The 26,509-nt window shown below is 40.3% G+C and overlaps 1 protein-coding gene across 27 annotated transcripts in view; it reads right to left on the bottom strand.

Annotated features, from left to right (window-relative positions):
* Positions 1 to 910: 910 nt before the first annotated feature.
* Positions 911 to 26,509, bottom strand: part of LIMCH1 (LIM and calponin homology domains 1) — a 351,821-nt gene continuing 326,222 nt past the window's right edge. For 5 of the 27 annotated variants that reach the window (XM_061419998.1, XM_061420011.1, XM_061420012.1 and 2 more), the window contains 11 exons: positions 24,713 to 24,753; positions 21,898 to 21,978; positions 20,120 to 20,212; positions 19,160 to 19,264; positions 17,582 to 17,709; positions 16,281 to 16,396; positions 15,698 to 15,821; positions 13,181 to 13,258; positions 11,664 to 11,772; positions 9,344 to 9,446; positions 911 to 3,830 (listed from right to left, as the gene is read on the bottom strand). In XM_061419998.1, the coding sequence (XP_061275982.1) occupies positions 3,805 to 3,830; positions 9,344 to 9,446; positions 11,664 to 11,772; positions 13,181 to 13,258; positions 15,698 to 15,821; positions 16,281 to 16,396; positions 17,582 to 17,709; positions 19,160 to 19,264; positions 20,120 to 20,212; positions 21,898 to 21,978; positions 24,713 to 24,753 (1,004 nt within the window). In that variant the 3' untranslated portion in view covers positions 911 to 3,804. Of the gene's footprint in view, positions 3,831 to 9,343; positions 9,447 to 11,663; positions 11,773 to 13,171; positions 13,259 to 15,697; positions 15,822 to 16,280; positions 16,400 to 17,581; positions 17,710 to 19,159; positions 19,265 to 20,119; positions 20,213 to 21,897; positions 21,982 to 24,712; positions 24,754 to 25,444; positions 25,520 to 26,509 lie in introns of all 27 variants that reach the window. The other 22 variants (XM_061420002.1, XM_061420015.1, XM_061420016.1 and 19 more) reach the window with 12 other exon arrangements.

Here is a 26,509-nt window from a genome sequence, read left to right as displayed (position 1 = left end):
TGGTAGTTGCTAAACTTCTCTTCTAAAGGCAAAGAATTCACTTTTCTATGGAAAGAGCAGCAACTACTAATTCATATCCAACTTTGCCAAAAAAAAAAAAAAAAGGCAGAATACAACTTGCAATGACAATTAGAATACTGTATCTTAAAACGATGGAAACTTTCAAGGAATTTGATTGCTATTGTCACCACCTACAGATTTGAGACATAGGGCCAGCCAAGATACATGTATATTTTGGAAAGTTAACAGTATCAGCCAGAATGCCACTGTTTCAAAGCATATTCCCTGATTCAACAATGGAAAGAAACGTCCTCTGTGAACAGACTGTATGTTTACAGTGAGAGCGAGCACTGCGACAGTGCTGGAAAAAGCAGCAGAATAGAGCAACTTCAAAGGGTTTGATGTGGTTTTCTCTAGCCAGTACTGGAGGTTAACCATCATTTGGTTGTTCAGACAATTTCCACTGGCACTCACATGGCCTCTCCTGGTTATTGTTCATCTCTTCTCAAGGAGTTTGAATCCTTCAATGGAAGGCAATTCCTTAGTGACACCTACAATCAATCCCTGGGTTAGGAAGATCCCCTAGAGGAGGGAATGGCAACCCACTTCAGTATTATTGCCTGGAGAATCCCATGGACAGAGGAGCCTGGCAGGCTATAGTCCATAGGGTCACAAAGAGTCGGAACATGATGGAAGTGACTTAGCACGCACAGTCAGCTGGTAAGTTTGATTTGCCTTAAATAGCTGACCTCAAGATGCATCAATAAACATATGCAAATCTGCATCATTGCTATCATCTGACTGTGTAATTCTGGACCAAAAGCTGTAAAAGAGCTTGATTCTCTCTTCCCCAAGTAAGAAAATTGACTCCCCGCCCCTCAAAAAAAAAAAAAATCAGTGAAATACAAAATGAATTTGAGTATTTTATTTATAAATGTACATTTACTATAAAAGCTGTTGCGTTTTAGACAACTTTATTTTATTTTTTTACTATTTCTCAGAGTCATTTTAGAATAAATATTTTAAATGAAGGTTAGTGTAACTGATACAGAACATTGGCCCACCCAGAATAGTAACATCTTTTGGACGGACTCACATATGAGGTGGATCATTTCAGCTTGTTAAGTCTTACATTGTGTATAGATAACTATAGTAGGTATTGCATTAATAACACTACACAGAAAGAATGAACACGTCATGAAAGTTTGCACGTGAAAAACAAAGAGTTACCCACTTTTTTTTTTTTTCTTAAGAAAGAAGAGACTAGCTTTCGAAGTATAAGAAAAAAAAGATATACTTCCTCAGGAACAATAAATCACTCACTTGCCTCATCTGTTTTTTAAACAAACACATTTACATTGTAGCTCAACGGAGCACAGCATTTTTTTTCCTGGGGTCTCAGAGATTATTTGAAAAGAAATAGATCATACTCATTATGCTGCATTGGAAAAAACAAGATCTAGTCGGCCCGAGCTGCCATGTAACAGACTCCAAATGAAATATAAATCAAATATAAATAGAAACAGTTGGCAATTAGAATTTAGAAAATGTTGGAGATTATTCTGTGCTGGTGACTATTGTTCATTATGGAAAAGCACATTTCGCAGTTGGAGAATGGGGCTTTATTTTTCCTGACTTGATTCTAGCTTCAATACATGTACAATGAGTCTCACTAAGAAATATGTATAAATGGGTTTGTGAAACCAGAAGAGAATGTGCAATATTCATATAATCCTTACATAACGGATGGAGTTCCACATGTAAAAAGTATTCTATAAAAATCGGTTATGAATGATTCTATTGTACATGTTTTGTGCATTATTGGTGGTAAAGTACTCTTCTAATATCATGCAAAGTGCAAACATCCATATTATCAAAATACTTAATAAAACATGCAGGTGGTTAATCAAAATATTGGACTTAATCTGTACATTTTCAAAATGTTTTCAATTCTTCTTTTTCTTTTTTTTTTAAAACTTTTTCCCCCTGTAAAGCAGCCAACACCTCCATGAGAAGTCTTGAGAACTTGGAAGTGACTTCATCTCTCTTCAATGTACTGCATCCATAATTCATCACTATGTGCAACAGCTTTGCATTTTCTAAGGCACAATTTTTAATGAAATGATGTGTAAATTTCAATCTAACAACAGCTCGCCCAAATAACAAAATGGCCAAACTATCTCCAGTGGCTGAGGAAATTTCTGCACTTACATGGAACCCGCATGCAGAGAACTGTCTAGCATGTAAATAAATAATTGCTAGCCATACTCAAAAAGACAGAGAAAAAAAATTATTGCTTACATAACAGAAAAACATCTACTTGATCTCCTTTTATGACTACGTTAAGCTATTAGGAGTATATCCAGAGTCTACATTCACAAAACGTCATCTGTCATCTTCACTTATTTGCCATTATTTTAAGGCAGAATAAATAGTCCCCCTTTCCCCAGTCTTCAGGAAAACAGCCTGAAACTCTAAAATGGGATGCTTTTTAATAACTTGATTCCTTTCTTGGCCAGATGAAACTCATCACACAGGGCAAAAAAATAAGCCAGCCCTCCACAAGAGTTCCTTGCTAAACTTCTCCATGAGCAAGGTCCAGAATTCTGGGTTCTGGAGTTCCAGAAGTTGAGAGAGTTGGTGATGGATGGCGCGGAGGAGAGCAGGCAGGTATCCCGTGGGGTGGGCAGGGGACGATGTGAGCGGTAGGTGCTTGCTGATCACACACTAGTGGCTTCTCGCATTGTACGTCATTGGATTCTATTAGGATGGACTCAGTGCTTCTCTTTAGCCACCTGGGCTTCAGCCCCCAAGGAGAAGGTGCAGGCAAGGGTGAGCAGGGTCACACCTAGCAATGTACGGATCTCGACGACAGCTTCCATATGTCCCACACTGAGCCTTTTATTGAATCTAGAGCATGAAGAGAAGCAAGCCACAAAGCTCTCTTGGCTATCACTGACCCACCACTCTTTGGAAGATTAAACGTCTTCACAGATTTTGGTAGTAACTTTGGAAATAATGACTGAATTATGTCCCTCTGGTTTCTTCCTACCCTTGGGCAATGTCCCAGAGTGTAAATCTAGCCAATATTACAAGGGTTCTTTCTATTCGATGGTTCAGCCTATATCAATGGCATAATTTCCAAAGGACACAGAATCTAATACTAACGGTGCAATAATTTATTGGTATGACTTCCACCTCAAAAGGTAAGTAACACAAATGTTTCAAGATTACAGTATATATTATCAGCCTAGTGACTTTGCAGTAAAAACAAGTTATAGCTCAGAGCTAGATGGTGTGATTTTTAGTTTCTGAAATGCATTAATTGTATGCTCCTGACTCAGAAGACCATGTGTCTCAAATTGGCATGTCCTGCATTTTCTGCAGCTCAATTCTGTAAACATAGAATGTTTAATTCCTAGAAATGCTAAAAAAAAAAAAAAAAACCCAAACAGGTTTATTGCATCATTTATCTCATTAACTCCCAAAAAAGAGAATAACATATTTTAAACCATAAGCCTGTTTGACCATGCTAAGACCTTTTCTTTTTGAACTATTCAGGATCATTACAATTCAATATTCTTTGTATATACTGTGCAAATGCCAAAAAAAAAAAAAAAAAAGAAAGGAAACCAGGAAAAACACGAACACTGTGCTACAATAGAACAGATACCATCTTTTCAAACAGCCTTTCAGAAATCAGATGAATGCTGTGGAGCCCCTGAACTCGGGATTTCGTTAAACGCTGCCAGGGGACACCCTCAGTAAGGAAATGGTGAGTGATCTGGAAGCTGGAAAACCACGTCACAATGTTGTGGGCTGGCCAGCACCTGGCATGAAGAAAACAGAGCAACATTTGGTTACAGAAGTCAACCATTCTGGATTTAGATGTTTAAACACTTCTGAAATTAGTAATGACCATTGCCAACATCTCTTCCTTCTAGGGAGGGGAAATCTGTCCTGCCATGCCACTTGGAGTGTGGTCCAGGGACCGGCCACATTGGCGTCACCTGGAGCTTGTTAGAAATGCAGACTCTTGAGCACTATCCTGGAGCTGAACAAGGAGCCCAGGTGGTTCCTATGCCTTGTCAAGTTTGGTTGAAGTCCTCTGGATTTCACCCTGAACCAAATGACCTCCACCAAGTTTTCTTCCTTGTTTTCTGTGGCAAATAAGCAAGAAAATAATTTCTTTTCTCTCAGTTTCCTTAGCTTGTGATTTCTCTAAGAATAAATACATTGCAACAGGAGGAATCTGACATATGATCTAGAAACAAGATTGTCAGATTTAGCAAATAAAATATAGAACACTGAATAACATTTGAATTTTAGATAATAAATACATTTTTTAGTATATATCCCATGGGATATTTGGGATACACTTGTGTTAAATCCTGAGCAGGAGATGTTTGGGACATACACATACTAAAAATTAATTGTTTAGCTGAAACTCAAAAACATGTAACTGGGCATCTTGTATTTTATCTGGCAACTCTATCTAGGAAGGATGGTTTGGGTTCCCTATTTCCTGCTGAAACCTTCACAAAGTTTCTCCTTCATTTTAGGCACTAGAGTTATGATGAGGCAATTGCAACATTGGAAAAGACCCCGGGGATTTTGCATTAAATGCATTTCATGAAAGTGAATGATCAAACAGACACAAAGACATGGTCATCCAACACCCACACACAAATGGCACCAGTTAAACCATGTGACGGCTTGATTCGTGACAGGTAATTGGCTTTGCACTTCTCTTCTATTTACATATGAATTTACAAACTGTTTACATTACTTTTAGGAATTGCATTTTAGTATGCTGTTATGCTATTTTTCCCCCTCCAAGAAAAAAATTTCATTTAAATGTGACCACTTACTTGAAGAAAATAGGATTATATATTCAGGTTTTATTATTCCACACAATGAAGTTATTTCATTTCACTAGGAATACCTATGATGTAAACCACCTCTCACATCTATCCATCTCCCTTCTTCTTAACTTCAGATCAAAATCAAGTAAAAAAAGAAAAAAATGATTTTTAGCCATTTTCCCCATTCTGACTCTTTTATTGCATCTGGGCTACAGTCAATCAATTCAAGTGGATTTATACTTCTCTAACCAACTATTAGCCTCTCCCCCTATTCACTCTGAAGGTACAGTTTTTCCTTATGACACGAAGAAAGAGATGAGCAGTACTCTCAGATGTGGTGCTCATTCTCCCTGCCATTTGTTGACCTGATTAAAGTTTAGTCTAAAATGATATTAACAATTATCTGGAAAAATAAACATGAGATTTAGGAAAACTTGGAAAAAATAACTGGAGAGAAGGTAGCCAGTCTCTCTTTCAATACTGATGCATAATATGAACCTATATTAATTACAACTGATACTAGAGAATAAACAGGTTAACACAACACGATAAAATATCCCGAAGTAGACCCAAAATATATATGTGAACTTAGCTTAGGAGAAAGTTGCATTTCAGATTCATAAGAAAAAAATGGGATTTTTCAGTAAGTTATAGTCACACAATTGGCTAATTGGAAAACAAAATAAATCTAGTATCTATCTTATTTCTTACCCCCACATACATTTCTGATTATCACATGTTTATATGCCAAAAAGAAAACAAAAAACAATTCTAGGAGAAATCACAGCTAAATTTATTTATACTCTTGGATAGTCAGAGCTTTTCTAAGTAGAACACAAAACTCAGAATCCAAAAAGGAAAAATGAGAGATATGTTGAACTACCTAAATTGAAAATTTATTCTATGAAAAAAAATCACAAAGTGGAAAGACCAATGATAACTGCCCGAAGTAGCAAATATAAAATAAAGGGAAAATTTCCTTAATTTACAAAAAACTCATAAAAAGCAACTGATAATAGAATAATGGGAAAATGATACAGAAATATAAAAGGTTTTAATAGAAAAAGAAGTATAAATGGTGAACAAACAAATGAAAAGATGCTTAAACTCACTTATAGTTAGTTAAAGACTACAGATTAAAGCAAAGAGGTTTTATCCCCTCTGCCTAGCAGAGTGGAAATTTTAAAAGTTTGATGATATCCAGAGCTGACAAAGGCATGGAGAAAGAAAGAGGCTCTCATATACATTGCTCTTTCGGGGAATATAATTAGGCAAATAGCCTGAAGATTTAAAAGGCATATGCTTTTTAACTCAGCAGTTCTACTTCCCCTGTGGCTCAGACAGTAAACTGCCTGCCTGCAGTGTGAGAGACCTGGGTTTGATCCCTGGGTTGGGAAGATCCCCTGGAGAAGGAAATGGCAACCCACTCCAGTACTCTTGTCTGGAAAATTCCATGGACTGAGGAGCCTGGTAGGCTACATACAGTCCATGGGGTCTCAAAGAGTTGGACATGACAGAGCGACTTCACTTTCCACTGCTCAGAATCTACCCTGTGGAGATGCTTTCAGAGGTTCATCAAGACATATATAAAAGCATGTTCACTGGAGCATTTAAAAAATAGTATTAAAAAAACTGGAATTAAAGGAACACTCATTCTTAGCACACTAGTTTTAAATTATGGTAAGTCCATACAGTGGGACCGTATACAGCTATAAAAGAGTCTTAAGAAGAATGAGGAGTAAGAACATGCTTTATGAAAAAATTGCCAGGATATATCATTAAGCTGGCTTCCGTGGTGGCTCAGATGGTAAAGAATCTGCCTGCAATGTGGGAGACCTGGGTTCAGTTCCTGGGTTGGGAAGATCCCCTGGAGGAGGGCATGGCAACCCACTCCAGTATTCTTGCCTGGAGAATCCCATGGACAGAGGAGCCTGGTGGGCAACAGTCCATGGAGTCGCAAAGTCAGACAGGAGTGAGTGACTGACACTTTCACTTTCATCATTAAGTTAAAAACAGCAGCAACGAAAACTAAGTACCGCTGTGGTTATGCTATTACCTTTGTGAAATAAAAACCAACACAGGTAGACGTGTCACACACACATGCACCTGTGTGTTTGTGCAAACACATGTGTATATACAAACATACATTCTGCCCCTGTCCCCAAGAAATTATTAGAAAGTGATTATGTGGTTAACTTTGAAGATTTTTTCGTTTTTAATTTTTTTATCTTTCTAAAAAACCCATTTTTTCCTGAACTTTTATCATTTATACCTTCTATTTATTTCTTCTTTTGAATATAGATACTGGTTCTCTAGGCAAAGAGATAATGAACCTTTTTGCTTTTGTCTTAGTACATTTGTATTCTAAAAAATATCTAGTGAAATAGTGCATCAAAAATATTAAATAAAGAAAAAACAGTATCTTTAATCTACTTCCAATTACCTATTTTTCATCTTACAGGACAGTTTCAGGAATCCCATGGTTCTTGTCTTCAGATTTGGAATCAAAAGCACTTAACATCCTTTATATTTGTATACACAAGAGAAAAATTGCTGGCCTAGATCCTAAAAGCTAATTTCCAAAAGAAATGTCAATGAAACACCCAGCTTCTCAATTAAAATAAAAATCTGGATCAGAACAGGTCACTGTTATCCAGAAGTGGGTTCGGGTTTGTTCTCTGCTGGCATCCTTCAATCGCTTTAAATTATGAAAGAAATTCAGATTTACAGCACTTTCAAATCTGGCTGAACCATCCTTCAACCTAACAGCGCCCTCTTCTGGTTCCATGGCTCACACTCAACAGGTCATTGAGGTTGCAGAAAAACTCCAATTCGCGTAAATAATAGAAAAAAAATTACTTTGAATCCTGGGACAAAAGGGTTTAGTTTTCCTTTTTAATGTACAAAAACAAAACAAACAAATACAAATATAGTTTAAATAAAATATAATTATATATTATATACATATATATGCATTTGTAGGTGTGTGCTCAGTCATTTCCGACTCTGTGGCCCCATGGACTGTAGCCTGCCAGGCTCCTCTGTCCATGGGATTTTCCAGGTAAGAATACTGGAGTGGGTTGCCATTTCCTGCTCCAGGGGATCTTCCTGACCCAGGGATTGAACCCTAGCTTCCTGCACTGCAAGCGGTCTCCTGCACTGCTGCTGCTGCTGCTGCTAAGTTGCTTCAGTCGTGTCCAACTCTGTGCAACCCCATAGACGGCAGCTCATCAGGCTTCACTGTCCCTGGGATTCTCCAGGCAAGAACACTGGAGCTGGTTGCCATTTCCTTCTCCAATGCATGAAAGTGAAAAGTGAAAGTGAAGTTGCTCAGTCATGTCCGACTCTTAGCGGCCCCATGGACTGCAGCCCACCAAGCTCCTCCGTCCATGGGATTTTCTAGGCAAGAGTACTGGAGTGAGGTGCCATTGCCTTCTCCGCTCTTATACTGCAGGAAGAGTCTTTCCTAACTGAGTCACTAAAGAAGCCCTATCCAGCATAAGGACTATATTTATGATGGAGACTGAGGAAAGATTCAGAGGCTAGCCACCGGCTAGTTTCATATTTTCTAAACAGCAGCTGGGCAACAGCACCCCCTCGTGGCCCCCCAAATTTATTAATACATGACCTGCCTACGTCAGGAGACCTAGGCATAAGATGGGAGAGCAGGCTGCTCAAGGAAGCTTCAAGGCAGCACACACTGGTTAAGTGCTGATTAGTATGTACTCCGGCATTTTGGAGGAGAGTGGGGATTCACAGAGAAGTAGAACACACCAGTTTGTCTCTCAAAGAATTTTCAATTTAGTTGGGAACAAGCCCACATTATGCCATGAAACGTCTGAATGTAGGCATTGAGGAGCGGGTGCCTGATTTGATGAGCAGTGCAGAGTGACTCTTCACATGTGAGATACCCTCCACATGCTGCTGGAATTCTAAAGAGATACCTCAACAAATAAGTAGGGTTTTACAGACCTTATATCACCCCTGTATCTCACTGAAATCTCCATGGTGAGCTCAGGCAATGTCTCAAACTTGGTCTACATGTTCACCTGCTAGTGTATTAATGCCCTCTGGTTAAAAAGAATTACATTGTAGCAGTCATTCAAGTAAGAAACTAATAGTAAATAAGGGGTCACTTCATTATTGTTTCTTTTACCTGTGCTGTGCTTAGTCGCTCAGTCATGTCCAAATCTTTGTGTCCCCGTGGACTATAGCCCACCAGGCACCTCTGTCCATGGGGATTCTCCAGGCAAGAATACTGGAGTGGATTGCCATGCCCTCCTCCAGGGGATCTTTCCAATCCAGGGATTGAACCCAGGTCTCCCTCATTGCAGGCAGATTCTTTACCATCGTTAACACATCTTTCTTTTAGTGTAGGAGTGTCAGCTGATAGGCAAAAATAGTTGAATTGCTAAACTGGCCCAGGAAAGGCATGCGTTTGCACCCGTACATCTCAAGGCATTTCCCCCAGGACTTACTTCTGGATCGCATGTAGCAGTCATTACAGTTTAGAAGGCCATTTCGAATCCTAACATCCGTCCCACTCACGGCGTCTCCAAGCTGACCTTTACAAATCCCACACTACAGGGAAGAAAGAGCAGAAGTTATAAGGCACACAAGGAACTGTTTCCCTACAACGCTTGCTTACTGTCCACAAGAGTAGCACAGTAATCACCTCTCTAACCTCCACATTTGTTGAGTATCTACTATGTATGAGATGCTGCTCTGTGAGTTGATTTCCAGAAATAATATACTTTTAGCATTTTATCCCAAGTCCTAACATTTTATGGAGAAGGACACTGGTTCAGAGAGCTTAGGACAAGAGGTGGCTTGTCCAAGGTTTAGAAGTTGGTGAGCGGTTATCAGGTTGAATCCCAAAGCCTATGCACGCTGATTCTCAAGATGGAAGACTGTTTTAAACAGATTAAATCTTAGTGGTTTTAAATAAACACATGGCCAACAAATTATATATCGAAACTTGTCTCTGAATAAGGCTTGTCAGTGTTGTTGGTAAGTTCTATTAATACCTGACTATAATCACTGCGGAATAGCACCCCCATCTTATGTTTCCATGTTAGAGGCAACGATACCAAGCTAGCCTGCATGCAGGAGATGGTGGGGTACACCGTACTGGCTGAATCAGAGAAGGAGGCAGTGGGGCGTGGTTCATGCCAGCCACTTGCAGGCAGATTGTGACCGAGCCCAGGAACAGAGGGTGAGCCCCAGACTGATGTTCTAAGGTCACCTGGGGCACAGGGAGGGTTCCATTCAAATTATATTACAAGCTACACCTACACAGAAGGGTAAGGGATAAATCCATATGGTGATGCGCCTTAAAGCATCAAGTCAGCTCTTGGAAGTGAATGGTAAGAGAAAATAAAGGCCTTTACAGCTAAGAAGACAAGTCCCCTTTCCACTGAGAATCTGCAAAAACTCTTTGTTACCTTGATTATTTCGAGTTCTGGTAAAGTTTCTGAGAATAAACTGTGGTGTTAGAACATGTCATCTTGATATTACCATGAAATTCTTAAAAAAGTATATATTATGAGCCTCACAATACTCCTAGATAATTTAGGACATACCTTGTTTATGTTAATTTTACAACAATAATATTGATAAATTGAGTCTAAGTATCCATACTGTGTTTTGTTCATTATAAGTTTTGCTTTCCAGTGATTACTGACATAATTAAGCTAATAATTTCAGAACGACGTCATTCACTTTCTCTTAGCATACAGGTAAAGTGAGAGTTATTTTAAACCTGTGCAAGTTTAGTTTATAGCTGAGTGGGGTACCAAAAAGAAACAGGACAAAACCCCAGGCCACAAGAAAGCATGGTAGCATGATGAAGGGAACGAAATTATTCTTTTCCAGAGCTAGAGGTGTAGCTTCGAAAATCATATATTATTTGAAACATGCCCATGGGTGATGAAAGGAGATGCCGATATAGTCTGACATGTAAATTTTAAAAAATAAATCAGGCAAGCATAAGTGGTTAGCTCACCTGCTAATTGGCAGGAGATCTGAGACTAGAATTTAAGCCTTCTCGTTTTCAGTTATTCATTAATTCACTCCTCTAGAAATATTTACTGATGTCATCTCCACTAGGTATACAGAGGAAATAGTGGTGAGCTAGACAGACATGGTTCCTGCCCTTATGGAGCGTGTAGTTTATGAGAGGAGATGATAATTAAACAGTTCGATAGTGAGCAATAAGGAGCGTGAACGTTTCTCTAAGGAGCTGTAACAAAGGCAGCCTGACTCAGTGTGCTGAGCAGGGCAGCTCTTGGAGGGAGTAATATTCCATCTGTGATCGCAGAACACTCATGTGGAGATCTACAACTTAGCAACTAGCTGTAACCACTTAATTGAGGGAAATCTCCCATCAGGTCAAAGACCAAAAACCTCTGACTTGGGTCACAAGAGTCTAAGAAGAAGCAAAGATGTTACATTCTAAATCCTTTAAAGATTCAGAAGTATCACTGTCCTCCTGGGTGGCTTTCTTAGCTTCCTGTTAGAGTATACACTCTTTAGCAACAACAACAACAAAAAAACAGTTTTACAAAGACACGTGGCACAAATATGTCTTGCTTCCTCAAACCTGACATCCCAGAGGGATGCGTGATAGAAGAATTTTATCCTCAAAGATGGACTCCATGCCCATTTCTGTACAACGTAGAGACGGGGGGCCTCACACACAAAGGCTGTTAGGATTTCCAGGAGGTACTTACTAAGCACAGGATGAGGCCAAAACACACGACGAGACTGTACTCAGGGAGAAGAGTGATGAATACATACCTTAAAGCACTGGATGTGAAAATAGAGATTGAGGGTCTCAATGATCATCGCAGCGCCTTTACCCAGTGGAAGCCCACACGAAGAGCACAGCTTCTTCCCACTTATAGACCTAGGTTGCAAAATATATGGCATAATAAAATGTGCTGTTTAGAATCCGGAGCCTCATGCAAAGATGAAATGGAATATGGAGCCTCACGAATATGGAGCCTCATGCAAAAAAAAAAAAAAATGAAAACATGGGTTTGTAAAACATTGATATCATGAATGAAATGACAAATACTGAAATGACAATGAGCAGGAATTAAGCATTAGCTATAAGATGGTAATAATTGAGAGATTACATACAGTAAGCCTCTACTGTGACACTGAACTCTGTATGCATGAATTATTTGTTATAAAAAGTTTGTGTTGTATTCTGTTCAGCCACGGTGATCAAATGCCTTGAAATGATTCAGTGTATTTATCATATATTTTCTTAAATCCTCAAAGACAATCAAGTTTAGTTTTACTAAGGTTTTAGTTGCGTGAAGTTTTTCTGTAATTGGTTCATTGGCCCACTGGAGCATTTCTTTTTATTTATTAAAAATTTTTTGTTGTTGCTTAGAAGTAAAGAGGAAATCGTGATCCAGTCCAACAGGTACCAGGCAGATATGGGATCCAATCTCTGCCCTGACACCAAGTTCTGTGATCTGGTGTGAAGAACTCACATCGGGTTTCCATTGCATTGGCTTAGACAGGATGGCTGGGCCCTAAGTCAGTTTTCCAGCAACTAAGGTCAGATTGCAATGATGCTGACTGTGAGGAAAACTCTTGGAATTACGTAAGAAACTTTAAAATACGCAGTATCATTTGGAAGCTAACAGTATACACAGGGACAGAAGAAACAGAAAGGAAGACAAGAGAAAGAAAGGAAGAGTTGCCCTTCACAAAACTCTATTTACTAGGATTTCCCTCTTATCCCGTAGTTAAATGAAATTTCTGAATCTAAGAAAACCTTGCAGTACTTAGTAATTTGTTTCTCCAGGGAATGGGAGCTCAGGCAGCTTTTAAGAATATCATGGGGCCCAATTAATGTCCAGAAGCAATTATTAGAGAGCTTGAGTAGAGTAAGAGGGAAGATGAAGTTTCGCTTCTCAGCGCCTGCCTGGACCACTGTAAGAGCCATCAGCGGATTCCGCCTAGAAGGACCGAGCCTCCTTGGGGGGAAAGGCGCCGACTTAGAAGCCTGGCAATTGTCTGGTGGGTTTTCTTATTAGATTGCAGGTTCCACACAATGTAATTAAAGCCGATGGCCACAGTCGTGCCCATGTCACACACTTGGCTCTCGATCGAGGGCTGATAAAACCTTCAGGTGGATGGGGTGTGTTCCTCTGGCCTGCCTGTGTGTGTGTGCAGGAAGAGACATGGGTGGACAAATCCCCATGGTCCCCCGGCAAGCACTAATTTGGTGGTGATGGTGCCCAGCAGGCTCCAGTCAAAACAGAGCAGCCTCAGAAAGGCTTGCTGACCTCTTGTACCTGTTTGGTGACTGGCCAGGAGGGGTGGGGGAGCAGGGGGACAAGCGCCCAGCCTGGAAGTTCTCTCGAGGGCTTTTCCTGCAACATGGGAAAGAGCCAAACATTATAAGTAAACAGAAGCCCAGTCCCACAAGAAAAGACATTTTAGAAGGAGAAAAAAAAAAAAAAAGCCCTCTTCCTTGACAACCAAATAAAAGACCATAGCACATCCTGCTGCTGCTGCTGCTGCTGCTGCTAAGTCACTTCAGTCGTGTCCCACTCTGTGCGACCCCATAGATGGCAGCTCACCAGGCTCCCCCGTCTCTGGGATTCTCCAGGCAAGAGCACTGGAGTGGGTTGCCATTTCCTCCTCCAATGCATGAAAGTGAAAAGTCAAAGTGAAGTCGCTCAGTTGTGTCCGACTCCTAGCGACCCCATGGACTGCAGCCCACCAGGCTCCTCCATCCATGGGATTTTCCAGGCAAGAGTACTGGAGTGGGGTGCCATTGCCTTCTCCAATAGCACATACTAGTGGTAATTTTTTAATAAAGAGCAAAAAAAAATTCCATCTAGCAGGTTTGTTCAGACACTGGCTGTATCGTATCAAAACCAGGCTGGCACTGTTGAACAGAAAAGACAAAACAGTTTTCTACTCTTTATTTTTGCCAGGTTCTTTGCTAGTTAAAGTTGCACGCTGAGTTAGATATAAAAACTATGAATGGGATGGAAGGGAGAGATAAGTGGGGCTATAGGGAAAAGCTCTTCAAGAGAGCCCAGAAATAAAGAGCAGTGCTTAAAGGAAATATTTTTCAGTGAGGCGGCTTCCACCAGTATTCAGAAATTCATAACAGGTCCACGTGATTAGGGGTGATGTTCAAAACAACCAATAACCACTATGTCACGGGCATCTCCAAGGCAGAATGGTTCCCAGCCAGAAGCTCCCTCAACGGTTTCACAGGTGTGGCTGGTTACACGTGAGCCCTGCCTGTGATCAAGCCGTTCGTTCTGGGCTTTCGCTTTCAAAAGTTAATTTCACTTGTAAAGAAAGGAATAGGACACAGAAAAGAACAAGGAAAAGAGAAATGCCAGCATAGATGTCAATAGGCCGTGAGGCCATCTGTCTTGTAACTACTCTCAGAATAACTTCTTGAGCCCCTGACCTCCCCCCTCTCTAAGACTCCCTCCCTAGACAGAGCTTGTCTTCTTCAAAATATCAGTTTTTCATGGAATATCCTAAAGTATAAGAACCATTGCCTTGAAAAAAGGTTGAAAATCACCACAATAATCAATAACAATAATGACTCCTTCTACGTGATTTTACCTTCTATTATTGCTGCATATGTCATCTAGACACAGAGAAATGAAATTAGATAGACAGAAAAGGGGGAAATGGTTTAAACCTGTGTTGAGAAAAAAGTGTTAACAAGAAAAATCAGATAAAAAGATGAACTTATAAGACAAGTTATCATCATCATTACCACTGACACGACCGTTATCAACATCACTGCCGACAACGTGCAGTACTTACCATCTTCTGGGCACAGGGCCCTGTGAGGCAGGCGCGTCTATTATTCCCATTTTATACATGAGCAAACTAGGGCAGAGAAAGATTAGGTATCTTGCCCAAAGTTTTATGCAGGCAAAGTGACAGAGTCAAAAATTTGAATCCAGGTGGTCTGGCTCCTGGTAGAATGATTGGTTAAAGCATAATGTATATTATCTTTTTAAAACTGATTACAAGGAAACCGTAGGTCAAATATGACATAGTGAAATTGTGGGTTCACTTTGAATCCCTTTACCTCTACTCATTCAGACAAGTACTTTGGGTAAGTTATTTAATTTCCCTGAGCCTCAGTTTCCTTATCTGTAAAATGGGAACAATAACTCAATCATGTAATTGGGCGAGTTCAGTGAGTTAATATATGAAAAGAAGAGGAGAGAGATATATGCAAACCCTTCAACACAGTGCCTGTTTCATTGACATGCTTCAAAAATGATAAGAACTATTTTTAGTGTAAAAAATATAATTGTTACAAAATTAGACTAAAGCCTGGGGTAGATATTTAAGGAAAGAGAATGGTAAGAAGAGGAAAAGATTTTTTTCTTTGAAAGAACATTTCTCCATAGGCTCTGAGACAATTAAACTTGCTTAAATAAATTGATAATACAACATGCCAGAAAACTCTTTCCAATGTTTGGATTTGTCAGTGAAAAACATTACTTTGTCTCTTTTAAGTTGTTAAATTCAGAGTAAATATTTACTTGCCAGGAAGATCATCCCAAACTTCATATGTATTTGTTACCTCGACAATAGCAGTGAATGGAGAGAAAGCACAAAAATGCTGCAAACCACCTGCCATCTAACACTTTTTCATTTTTCCCCCTTCTTAATCAGTTTAAAAAACAAGAAATTCCATATAATTAAATCCCTTTGCTGTACACTTGAAACTAACATGACACTGTAATTTAAACTTCAATAAAAAAAAAAAATTAAAAAAAAGAAAAGAAATTCCACAATCATCTTATTTGGTTACTCACTTCCGCCTTTCACTCGGAGACTCAATCTGATGGTTAATGCTTTTGTCCAATGGAAGGGTTTTTGGCTTCACATCTTCTAAAATGTGCATTGGTGGGTTTGATACCTGCTGATTCTGGGATGGATCTGAGGCCAAAGAAAGAACATACAGTTAGTGCTTAGTAATCACCTTTCTTTAAAGTACTAACGCCTGCAAAGGTCTCACAGTGATCTCATGGAACTTCCTGGTACACAGTGGTGGGAGTTTATTCACTGTGCTGTTTAGCATAGCAGCCAGCAGAGGCCATATCTGTCTGGACGATGGGGTGGGGAAGGGGTCTTACAATAACTGAAACATGCATGTGTGCTTGCTAAGTCGCTTCAGTTGTTTGACTCTTTATTCTAGCCTGCCAGTCTCCTCTGTCCATGGGATTCTCCAGGCAAGAATACTGGAGTGGGTTGCCATGCCCTTCTCTAGGGGTTATTTCCCACCCAGGGATCAAACACGCATTTCTTAAGTCTCCTGCATTGGTAGGCAAGATCTTTATCACTAGTGCCACCTGGGAAGCCCAGTGAAGCATGGGAGCTGGCCTTCTCCATTCTTACCCTGAGCTAGCTGTGGGTTTACCCCACACTGTGGGACCCCAGCTTCTGTATCCAGCTGGTGGTAGATTCCTTCTGATGCCGGGTTCTCAGAATGAGTCAAGACCTCTTGAGTTAGGCTGCTAAAATAAACAAATATATTTCAGAACAGGGATAAAAGCAACTGAAATGACTGATCTTATCCCTCAGGACAAGGAAGTACCAATTACAAAATGAAATGAATGGGGATAACTAAATATTCTTTTTATTTTAAACTAGATTTAAAATGGATTTAGAATACTGTAAAATGCTTTGCATTTTCATTATCCACCAATTTAACAAATCCTCATTTCTGACATTCTCTCTACCTCCTTGTCCACAAAACTCTTCATTCTAATAACTTTGAGGAATGAAAGAGCTAAGTATACTCTCCCAGATTTCCACAAGAGAGGGCTTACTGTAGAAAGCATTGAGGCCATATGGGGCTTTGGCAGCCTATGGTAATTCACTGGTCTTTTAGGAGCAAGTTGGACATGACTTAGTGACTAAAAAAAATAACAACAATGGCAAAGAAAGGAGAGATGGAGGAGACCTTTTTAAAGTTTCTGGTGACAACAGGGACTGTCTGGAGAAATAGCAATAATTCACATAAAATGTTTACCAGCATCCCTCAAATATTCTTGACTTGTGGATTTCAAAACTGGAAACTCTCTGTAAATAATTTTAACTGGAAACAGCTATGCTGTTTCAAGGGCTCTGCAGGCTCTAGACATGGGCCCCAAACTCCAATATCCTACAATTCAGGGAGTCTTCTAGCTGATAAACCCAGAAGAATTCTCAGAGCAAGTCCCACCAGAAGAGTTCAGCTCCCAAACAACCTTTCAAATTGGTCAGTATTTGAAAATAATACTTAGATAACCTGTTGTTTCTTTAGGTCCCTCTAAGGATGCTATGAGCGTGTACCCAAGTGTGTATGCACACACACGCATGCACACTTGTCAATATCTATCTGATATGTTGGAGCCCCAGGAGCAAACATTTGTATCATAAAGAACTTGCTGGTAGCAGAGCCAGCCTCCTGGGTGATCTACACAGTCTCTTCCTTGTTTAAAGAAGGTTTTACCTATTTAAAAACTAGACTATTTTTAATCAGTAGCATAAGGACACTGACTTCAGAGCTATTAGAATGTGTTCAAGCAATAATATATGGGTAATGTATTATTGGAAGATAATTTCAAAGCTGAATATGGTTTGCATTAGTGATGGAGTAAAGGGGCACAGCCCCGCTGCACACACATGGATGAACACCCTGGACCGGCTCATACCTGCCCTTCTCCTCCAGTGGATCACCTTCCCTAGTCTTCAGCAGTGAGTCACTGTTATCCTCCTGGAGTGGTCTCTTCTGTCTTGTCTCTTGTTCTTCTTCACAACAGTTTTCCAAGTCCATCTTATTCTAATGGGGAAATCAAGGATAATCTTGAATGTAATTTTTAAACATACTGGACAACACTCATGTCTGGCCATGGAATAGTTGAAACTTTTTTCAATCACTTTGTCTATAATTTAAAGAGTAGTTCCAATAATTTGAAATGAACATGTAATCTGGATCTCTCTTAAAAGTTATCACAAAAGGGATTTGGTTAGAAAATCTATCTTCCAAAATAAAACAAGATCATAGGACTGCTCATTTAGGGACAAGTGGCTTCAAGTGCCCATGGATTATTTTAAAATGTAGATTATGGAGTATAACCTTAAAAACTATACAAAAATTTTTAATTTTAAATTTTAAAAGTGTTTAAATTTCAAAAGTTTAAATAAAAAATTCAAAGTTCGGTATGTGTAAATGGCTGGCGCATATTGAAACGTTAGTTGTTGGACAGTGTAGAATTCCTTTGATTACGATTACAAACAACTTATTTTAAAGACTATACAGTGTTTCATAATTATTGCAATATATGAAAGCCTGGAGAATCCCAGGGACCGGGGAGCCTGGTGGGCTGCCATCTATGGGGTCGCACAGAGTCGGCATGACTGAAGCGACTAAGCAGCAGCATGAAAGAGATACGAAAGATTTGGCTTTTGTGATGATCTTTGTATACAACAGCAAAGATAAGCAATATTCTGAGCTTGGTGAGTAACTAGGCAATATCAAATGTAGTGACTTTCTTTTGTATAATCTGTATTAAGTTAAAATTGGACAATTAAAAAAAATAGTGTGTTGCAGCATACCTTAATTGACTACAGAAACAACAAATATGACATATACCCAACTGGTATTATGTTCATTGCAAAATGAGTGTATTCTGTTATTTATGTCACCAAAAACATCAAGTGCAGATTATGGACAAGCCAGGTCTTGCTATGACATTTGCCCACTACCTCCATGACCTTATTTAGGGGATATAGAGGTAGACTAGCCTTTCTGGACTCTCTCCAGCCCTTGAAGACACATATATATCTCATGTGGAATTTCAAGAGCTATTTAGAAGCAACTTTTGTGGAGGCTGGTGTGAGCATATTGTTGGCTTTGTTGGCATCATCCAGGGCAAAGAGATGAATGGTCTGGCAGAAACACGTCTGCTGAGTGAATGAATGATGGGCAGTGAGAAAGACATTCCAGCACATGGCATCGCTAACCAGGGTCATGCCAACCAGTGCAGGGGCTTTGGTTGCCAGCCTGTGTGGGCAGAGCTGGCCTCAGTAATGTGTTTGCTGCTTCTTAGGGATCGACTCTAGGGTTTAGCCATGGCGGTGATGGTACCATGGGGTACAATGGCCATGTGGTAGCTGACATGATTCTATAGCAGTCCTGTGTATAAACTGGTGGGAAACTTGGCCTTGTGGTCTTATATTTTTATTTTGGTTTACTTATTTCATGAATTGCTTTTAATCTATGGTCTCACCACCGTCCCACTGCCTTCTGTCACAGAGGAAGATGTAGAGAGCTGGTCTGCAGAGCTTGAAGAAACAGTAAATGGAACCACAGTGTCCTCAATTATTTTCCGCTCCTAGGGGAAGGACAGGAATTAATGAAAGGGAGAAAAAGGAAAAACAGTATTTGTCAAGAGAAAAGTGTCATTAAAGGATCTTGGGGAACACATCAGAATTATGTGCAAACAAGCAGTGCATAAAAAAAGGTCTTTTAAAATCAGATAGCATTCTCTATGGGGAACGATTAAGAAATTAGCATTTAATTTAGAAAAACAGTCTTTGCAAGATAATGAGTTCATATGATTCAAGAAGCCTAATTAGAAATGCTATGGGGGAGGATTATGCATAAAAATTATTGTTGAAGATAAAATTCACAAGAATATTAATCATAAATTTTGGATAATATACATAAAGCATAGCTTCAAATTCTTGAATATGGTCTGGCTTGTTCATCAAAAAAAATGAAACAAACAAAACCAAATTTTCCTCCCTTCCAAATCTCTTTAGTATTATGGTGAATGCAGTAGTAAGGATTCATTTAGCTTTGATATCAAAATTATCCGTGCAAAATTAGTATTAATTCTCTACTACCAAACACACAAATAATTCCCTAACAAACACACAAATAAACAAATTGATACTTTCATGCCTTGTAAGACAAATAAAAAATCTGACCTCTATGACTAAACAAGAGATATACTTCTATTCCTTCCCTTGACCATGACTCAACATACCCTCACCACAAACTAAATCTGGGAGAGCAGTGGTCTTTCACAGTCTACAGGACTCTTTTAAAAGGTTGATGGGGCTCCACTGTGAGTAAAGAGAATCAAAGATAGCCCCACACCCCAGGCAGAATGGACACACAAAGTTCTGAGAGATTTTGAGGAATTAAGGCTTCAGGGTTAAATTCCTACCAGGGAATTTCCTACCTCCTCATAGTATCTGCGTTCTTCTTCTTCCACCTCCTTTTGGGCCTTTTCCCACTCTTCTTTCAGCTTGTCCTGCTCCTTCTGGTATCTCTCCTGTTACGGAATTTCCATAGATTGTTCTGAATTGACCAGTGCACACAGCACTGGGACCTTCCCCCAGTAAACCATCATGCACAATGTGTTGCAAAACTCCCTTCTTGTTGTAACGTTCTGAATCTAACCCATTCATGCACCCAAAGAGGAATACTATTTTGTGGTACTTCACCATGTTAAGGACATAAAAATCCAAAGGAGAACAATCTTTACTGCTGTGGGTATTTCATAGAATTGTTCCTCGGATATATGAGTAGACATTTGCTTATAAAAAGACTAAAATCTTCTTAACTTGCGTTTTAAGGGTTAGGCTAAACCAATAGTTTGCTTTTACTGGGCCCTTCAGAGATAAGTTTTGCCATTCCGCTAATAGAAATATGTTGCTGCTGGGAGAGTTTAAGAAAAGATTTTTTTAAAATCTCACAGGTTTACAATACAGAGAAAGGTCCAAAGTGGATAAGATGATAATTAGTTGAGTGGCCATTCTACCAAAATGGAGTCTTCCTGGCTTTAAGTCCTCCTGAATTAAGAGTAGCTTTTAAACAGCCCATTAGAAGGTGTCCATATCAGAACTGCTATTATTGTTTTGAAAAATATGAAACAATGTGACACTAGTCACCTCTCCTGGAGAACAAAGCAAAATACTCTGAATTTTGGAGAGCTTTAAAAATGTGACCGGAGTCCCTGACGCTTGACTAGAAGAAATGAATACACGGAAATGAAGACGAACGCTCGAGATGAGAACTGACGCCCCGGATGCCTTGGGAAGGGCATCCCTGGCGTGACAGAGACAAAGGACTCCTGGAGCACATCGTCCCCCACACAGTCAAATACTGTAGGCTGATTACTGTCCGCACTCTCTCGGAGGCTGACAAAGTCTGTGCTTTTGTCTTCTGAGGGAAGGCCCCGAGAATTCCTCCAGGTATTACTTGTTCTGTCATTACCTTAGGAGCGAAAGAACTTAACGGAATTGCCTGGAAACTAACGTTTGTATTCATGCTCTGGCAAAAACCACTGCTGGTCAACCCACAGCAGGCTTTTAATTCAGGTCAAAATTTTATCAAAACCTAATATTGTAAAGTTCTAGAGACAGACTCCAGGGAGCTTCAGAATAGAGGAAACAGACCTTCAAACTTTATAAAAGCTGAAAAACAAGCAAAGATTCTTAGGTTTATCGGTTCTAGGAGTTGATGTCATGTCTCCTTCACCAAGAGGATGAGTTGATGATGTCTCCCTCACTCAGCAGTGAATTTTTTCTAGAATTGAAAATTAGGAGCATTTGCTCAAAGATGGAGCAAGTACTTCTACTTAATATATAAGACCCAGGTCAAATTTTATTTCACATATATGACATCAAATAGCTTTCTGATTTTTTCCCACCCTTAGCTGGACTGGAATTTGACTGGCAGCTAAGGAGATGATGAATGGGTCGGTGGGCCCTTAATCAATACCTGAATTTTTTTCTGAGTGAATCTTTTTTTTCCCCTTATGTTCATCAGTGTAACCTTTGGTGGGAGGAATTAGACATCGGGCATTTTGTCTCATGGACACAAAACGGATGAACTTAGACTCAACGACTTCTGAGAAGAAGCTGAGTCCATGCATCTCCTGTGCTAAACAACTATTTAACACAACAGAAATTAAGAGAGCATCCCTAAAAGAAGGGAAAAAAGCAGCAAACCTACCTGGAGCAAACGCTCCTGCTCCTGTTGCCATTTTTCCTGTCGTCTGCGCTCCTCTTCTGGGTCCCACGCCCAGAACTTAAACTGCTTAGAAAATAAAACCATGATCAAAATTCAGCCACATCCTCAAGGCCAGGCTGGGACAAGGGACACAATTAGCTCCCGGTCTGATACTCAGATGGACATGCAGAAGCAGAAGTCTTCCCATTTCTAAAGGTACTCTTTGTTGGCAGAACCTACTTTTTTTTTTTTTTTGGCCTTGCCACTAGGCATGCAGGATCTTAGTTCCTTGACTAGGGACTGAATTCATACCCTCTGCATTGGGAGCATGCAATCTTAACTATTGGACCATCAGGGAAGTTCCCCAGAAACCACTTTTTAGCTTTAGTCCATCTTTGGTTTACTTCCAGAATGCTAGTATGATTCTGTGAACCTTTTTGGAGCTAACGAAAACACAAAGTAATGAGCCACTGGCATGGGAAGGCTTTTGCTTCATTTCTCTTACCAGTGACTTCTTAAATGAATTCACACTCCTGAGCATAAGATACTCATTCTGTATATTGATCCTGGGTTCAAGCAAATAGGCGTGCTTATCTCAGCAGAACTGCCCGTTCAAACACAAAGACTTTTTTTTTGGTGGTCTTTTTTCCCCCCTATGTTATTTTATTTTTTTTAATGAAGGATAATTGCTTTACAGAATTTTGTTGTTTTCTGCAAACCTCAACATGAATCAGCCATAGGAATACATATATCCCCTCCCTTTGGAACCTCCCTCCCCATCTCCTGCCACATCTCACCCCTCTAGATTGATACAGAGCCCCTGTTTGAGTTTGTTTTGGTCTTTTAAACAGGTTTTTTTGTGTGTGTGTGTGAGTGTGATTTGAGTGAATGGAAATAATGGGAGCAGGATGCATAACCCAAGGCGGGCACTGGGCCATGGAAGATGAATGAGATCGAGAGTCCAAGGGGGAAGAAAAATCAGAACTGGTCCCTAAAGTCAGCCAAAGTGGACGACTGCTGTATTTAAGGTTGGCCTCCCTTGTCACCCAGAATAGGCTGAGGAAAAGAAGTCTCCCCAGTAACTGCTTCTTCACTCCCCTCTGTTCTGATGGGGTGGTTTTGGGAGCCCCATAGCACTGTCTCAGAATCCTGAGAAGGAGCAGGGTAGGGGTGAGGGAGTAGGGAGGAGGGGAAAGAGTCTGGGCTGGTGGGTGGCAAGCAGACTCCACCTGCTGAGGCTGCCTGCAGAGCAGGACAGAATCAATCTCATCCAAGGTTCCAAGGGGCCTAATGACTGCCCAAGATACCTGGGTCAGCCCACCTGCCATCCTTCTCTGCCCCCAGTCGATCAGGTTACCACCCAGGAGCACAGTGGCTGGTCTGGTCATGAAGCATCTTCAGGCTGAGAATGTGAGCCAGGCCATGAGGATGGCTTGGTTTGTAACATTATAAAAATTCATAGCTTTAATGTACTTAGACATGTGAAACGTGGGCCTCCACCGATACTCATGCTTGTGGATCCTGCAAATGGTAGGGATGGCCACAAAAAGTCAAAAGAACATCAAATTTAGGTCAGCATTTTCAGGGAATTCACTTATATAGATCAGTAACTTGTCTCGTTCTTATTCTATTTTCTATACCTTAGAAATAAGAGTGTGTCTCTTTAGGACACCCTTTCTTTCCACCCCTCCCCACGGGGGGACAAGAACAATTTGACAGTGTTGTTCCTGTGTCATTAAAATGGAAATCAGTGAATTCTGTGATACTGGGTGAGGCGACCCTTCTCCATCCTGCACAGGCACTTAGGAATTCCTAAGGTGAGACAGTTCACCCACAGAGAAGAATCAGTTTTGGCCACGGTGGGCCTCTTGGATCAGCCATTGGGAAGGATTCGTTCATGTATCAGGCACTATGCTAGAGGTTTGTGTGTAATTTTTTCAAATGAAGCTCATAATATCCTGGAAGGAAAGTATTACTACCTCATTGTGTGACCCAGGAAGACAAGTTTCAGAAAAGATATACAGCACCTTCAGGGTCATAGGGTTAGCAAGTCTGTAATCAAAGGTACACCAATGACTGTGTGGTGACACCTGGGTAGCTCAAGAAATGCCACCGTTGACCCGTGGAGGAAGGCTCCAGATCCGATGGGAATTTCAGAGAGTAAGGGCGACAGGCCCAGCACCAGAAGCACTCAGCTCAGAGAAGAGTCAGGTCTACAGAGAGTGAGTGTTCAGGCATAATTTGGGAGCAGGGAATTTTTACAATGTCATGTGTCTTGACATTTTAATTAGGAAATGCTTTTTTTTTTATTTCATCAAAATAAAAAATTGAAAACTAAATGTACAGCTAATATTCAAGATACTGACTGTGAGGAGTGTAACTCAGACAGCTTGGGTCACCCAGAAATGGTCCTATATGCCAGTAGCACACTGTGTTAATGTACCGTCCCATTGAGAAAAAAAATTTTGGAAAAATAATTTTTTTAATTAAAAAGTTTAAAAATGATTTTTGAATGCCTACAGAAGTTACATATTTTATTACTTTTTACAAATATAAACAACTGAGATGACTTGAAGTCATCTCGGTTGTTTCTTTTTGATTTCACTTTCCTGACTCACCATTTTGTTTTCAACTTTGCAAAACGATAATCCATGTCTTTTTTCATGAGTCAACTGACAGCATTATACACGACTTACATATATTCTTCTCGAATCAAAAGTTTGGAGCCCATTTTGGGTTGAATCCTAAGTGAATTAAATACCTTATAAATTCAAATCCACTAAATGCATGATCTTATTTCTTAACGGGAGTTACTTACAGGTGTAGTTACAGGTGACTTCTCACTACTTGGAGAATCCACTGTACAGAAAGAAAGGGAAAAAGATCACAAGGTGAGTGGCTTCTAATTGTCTTTCTCCTTTGATCCTCTTCAGTCAAGTGTGGGTCCTATGTCAGCTTCAAGCCAACTTTTCTTTGGTAAGCCAAGAGCACTAGATAATCACAATAAGCAGGCCTCTGAAGCAGCTTGTACCCATCACCAAGAGACGTCACGACCAGTATAAAAGATTGATCACATCAATGAGCACCAGGCACTAGACTACAGGAAGCAGAATCTGTTCCTTGGAGTGCTGCTTTTAATGCACCTCGCACTCTGGCTTGACTGACAACCCCCCCATCTGACGTGGAGAAGGAGCGCGCAGAGGGGCCAGATGTCATCAGGAGGTAGAGAGGGTGACACAGTTAATAAGAGAACCATGACCAGTTCCTGCTAAGTGCTTCTAATTTTTATTAAAAAAAAAGAGGACCATAAAGAAAGAGGTAAATATCATTTCTTTGGATTTTCAAAATCAAAATTCCATGAATTTTCCTCCTAATGTTAGTATTAACTGGTGCTGATACCAAAGAATTAACTCCGCTTAACTGTGTGCCCGAAACAAGATTCCCACGCCCCCTCTGGAGTCAGAAGTGAAGAAAAGTACCCGATAGCACTGGTTGCCCACAACACGGATTTTTGCACAGAAGAAACAGAGCTCCCCAGTACGCCTTTTACCTGACTGGGAGAAAAACTGGGAACGTCGCCAAGAGTTCTGAACTCTCAGCGGAATGCTGGCAGTGCCAGGCGACTCTAGATGAGATGGCAGAACAGAACAAACAGAAAACCGTGAAAACAGGGGTGAGACTTGCATAGAACCGCGCTCCCAAGTACTAACACAGGTCTGGCTGTTGTCAACACAAGGACTGAGGGTGAAAGAATCTAACACATCTTTATGTATCTGCAGACCCCAACCTTTTGGGCATCAAGGACGGATGCTATGGGAGACAATTCCTCCACAGACTGGGCGGGGTGGGGGTGGGTTCAGGATGATTCTCATAAGGAGTGCACAACCTAGGTCCCCCGCATGGGCAGTTCACAGTAGGGTTTGTGCTTCTATGAGAATCTAATACTGCTGCTGATCTGACAGGAGGCGGAGCTCAGGCAGTAACGCGGGCGATGGGGAGCAGCTGGAAACACGTGAAGCTTCACCTGTTTGCCCGCTGTTCACTTCCTGCTGTGCAGCCCAGTCCCAGTTGGGGACCCCTGTTATAGATGTACTTTGTAAGTACCTGTATTTAAGAATCTATGTATCACAATAAAACAGACACAAAACCCAAAGATGTGGACAAAAGTCCATAGATGGGCAAGTTTATGCTATTGTCTTTGGTTCTGGTTTGGATTTTAGGGGCTCATACTTAAAGGTGACATTTAAGGTGCTGAATCTCAATATGGAGGGAGAATGTGCTATGCAAGGGCAAAATGCAGAGCTGACATTGCTTTTGGAGAGCACTAGAAAAAAGTATAAAAGACAGGAGAGATGAGTTCAATTATTTTTACACACTTTATAAAGGTTACTGTGGAAGTCTGTGGTGGCAGTCACATATGCGTGCAGCAAAACGATGTATATGTGTGTATCTCTAATGGGGTAGCAGCAAACAGACAGAAGCTCAAGGCAAGCATTTGCATCCTGAACGTTTGTGCTGGGCTCATCTGTCATCATTCTCGATGCAAATAAAGACATCAGTTTTTAAAATGTGCACATATTTCCCTGAAACATCCATTTGAGCTATTTTTCTACTG

The sequence above is a fragment of the Bos javanicus genome, chromosome 6, assembly GCF_032452875.1.
Source record: "Bos javanicus breed banteng chromosome 6, ARS-OSU_banteng_1.0, whole genome shotgun sequence".
NCBI lineage: Eukaryota > Metazoa > Chordata > Mammalia > Artiodactyla > Bovidae > Bos > Bos javanicus.
Note: the sequence above shows the minus strand (reverse complement) of the source record. Positions and strands in the feature narration are given on the sequence as shown.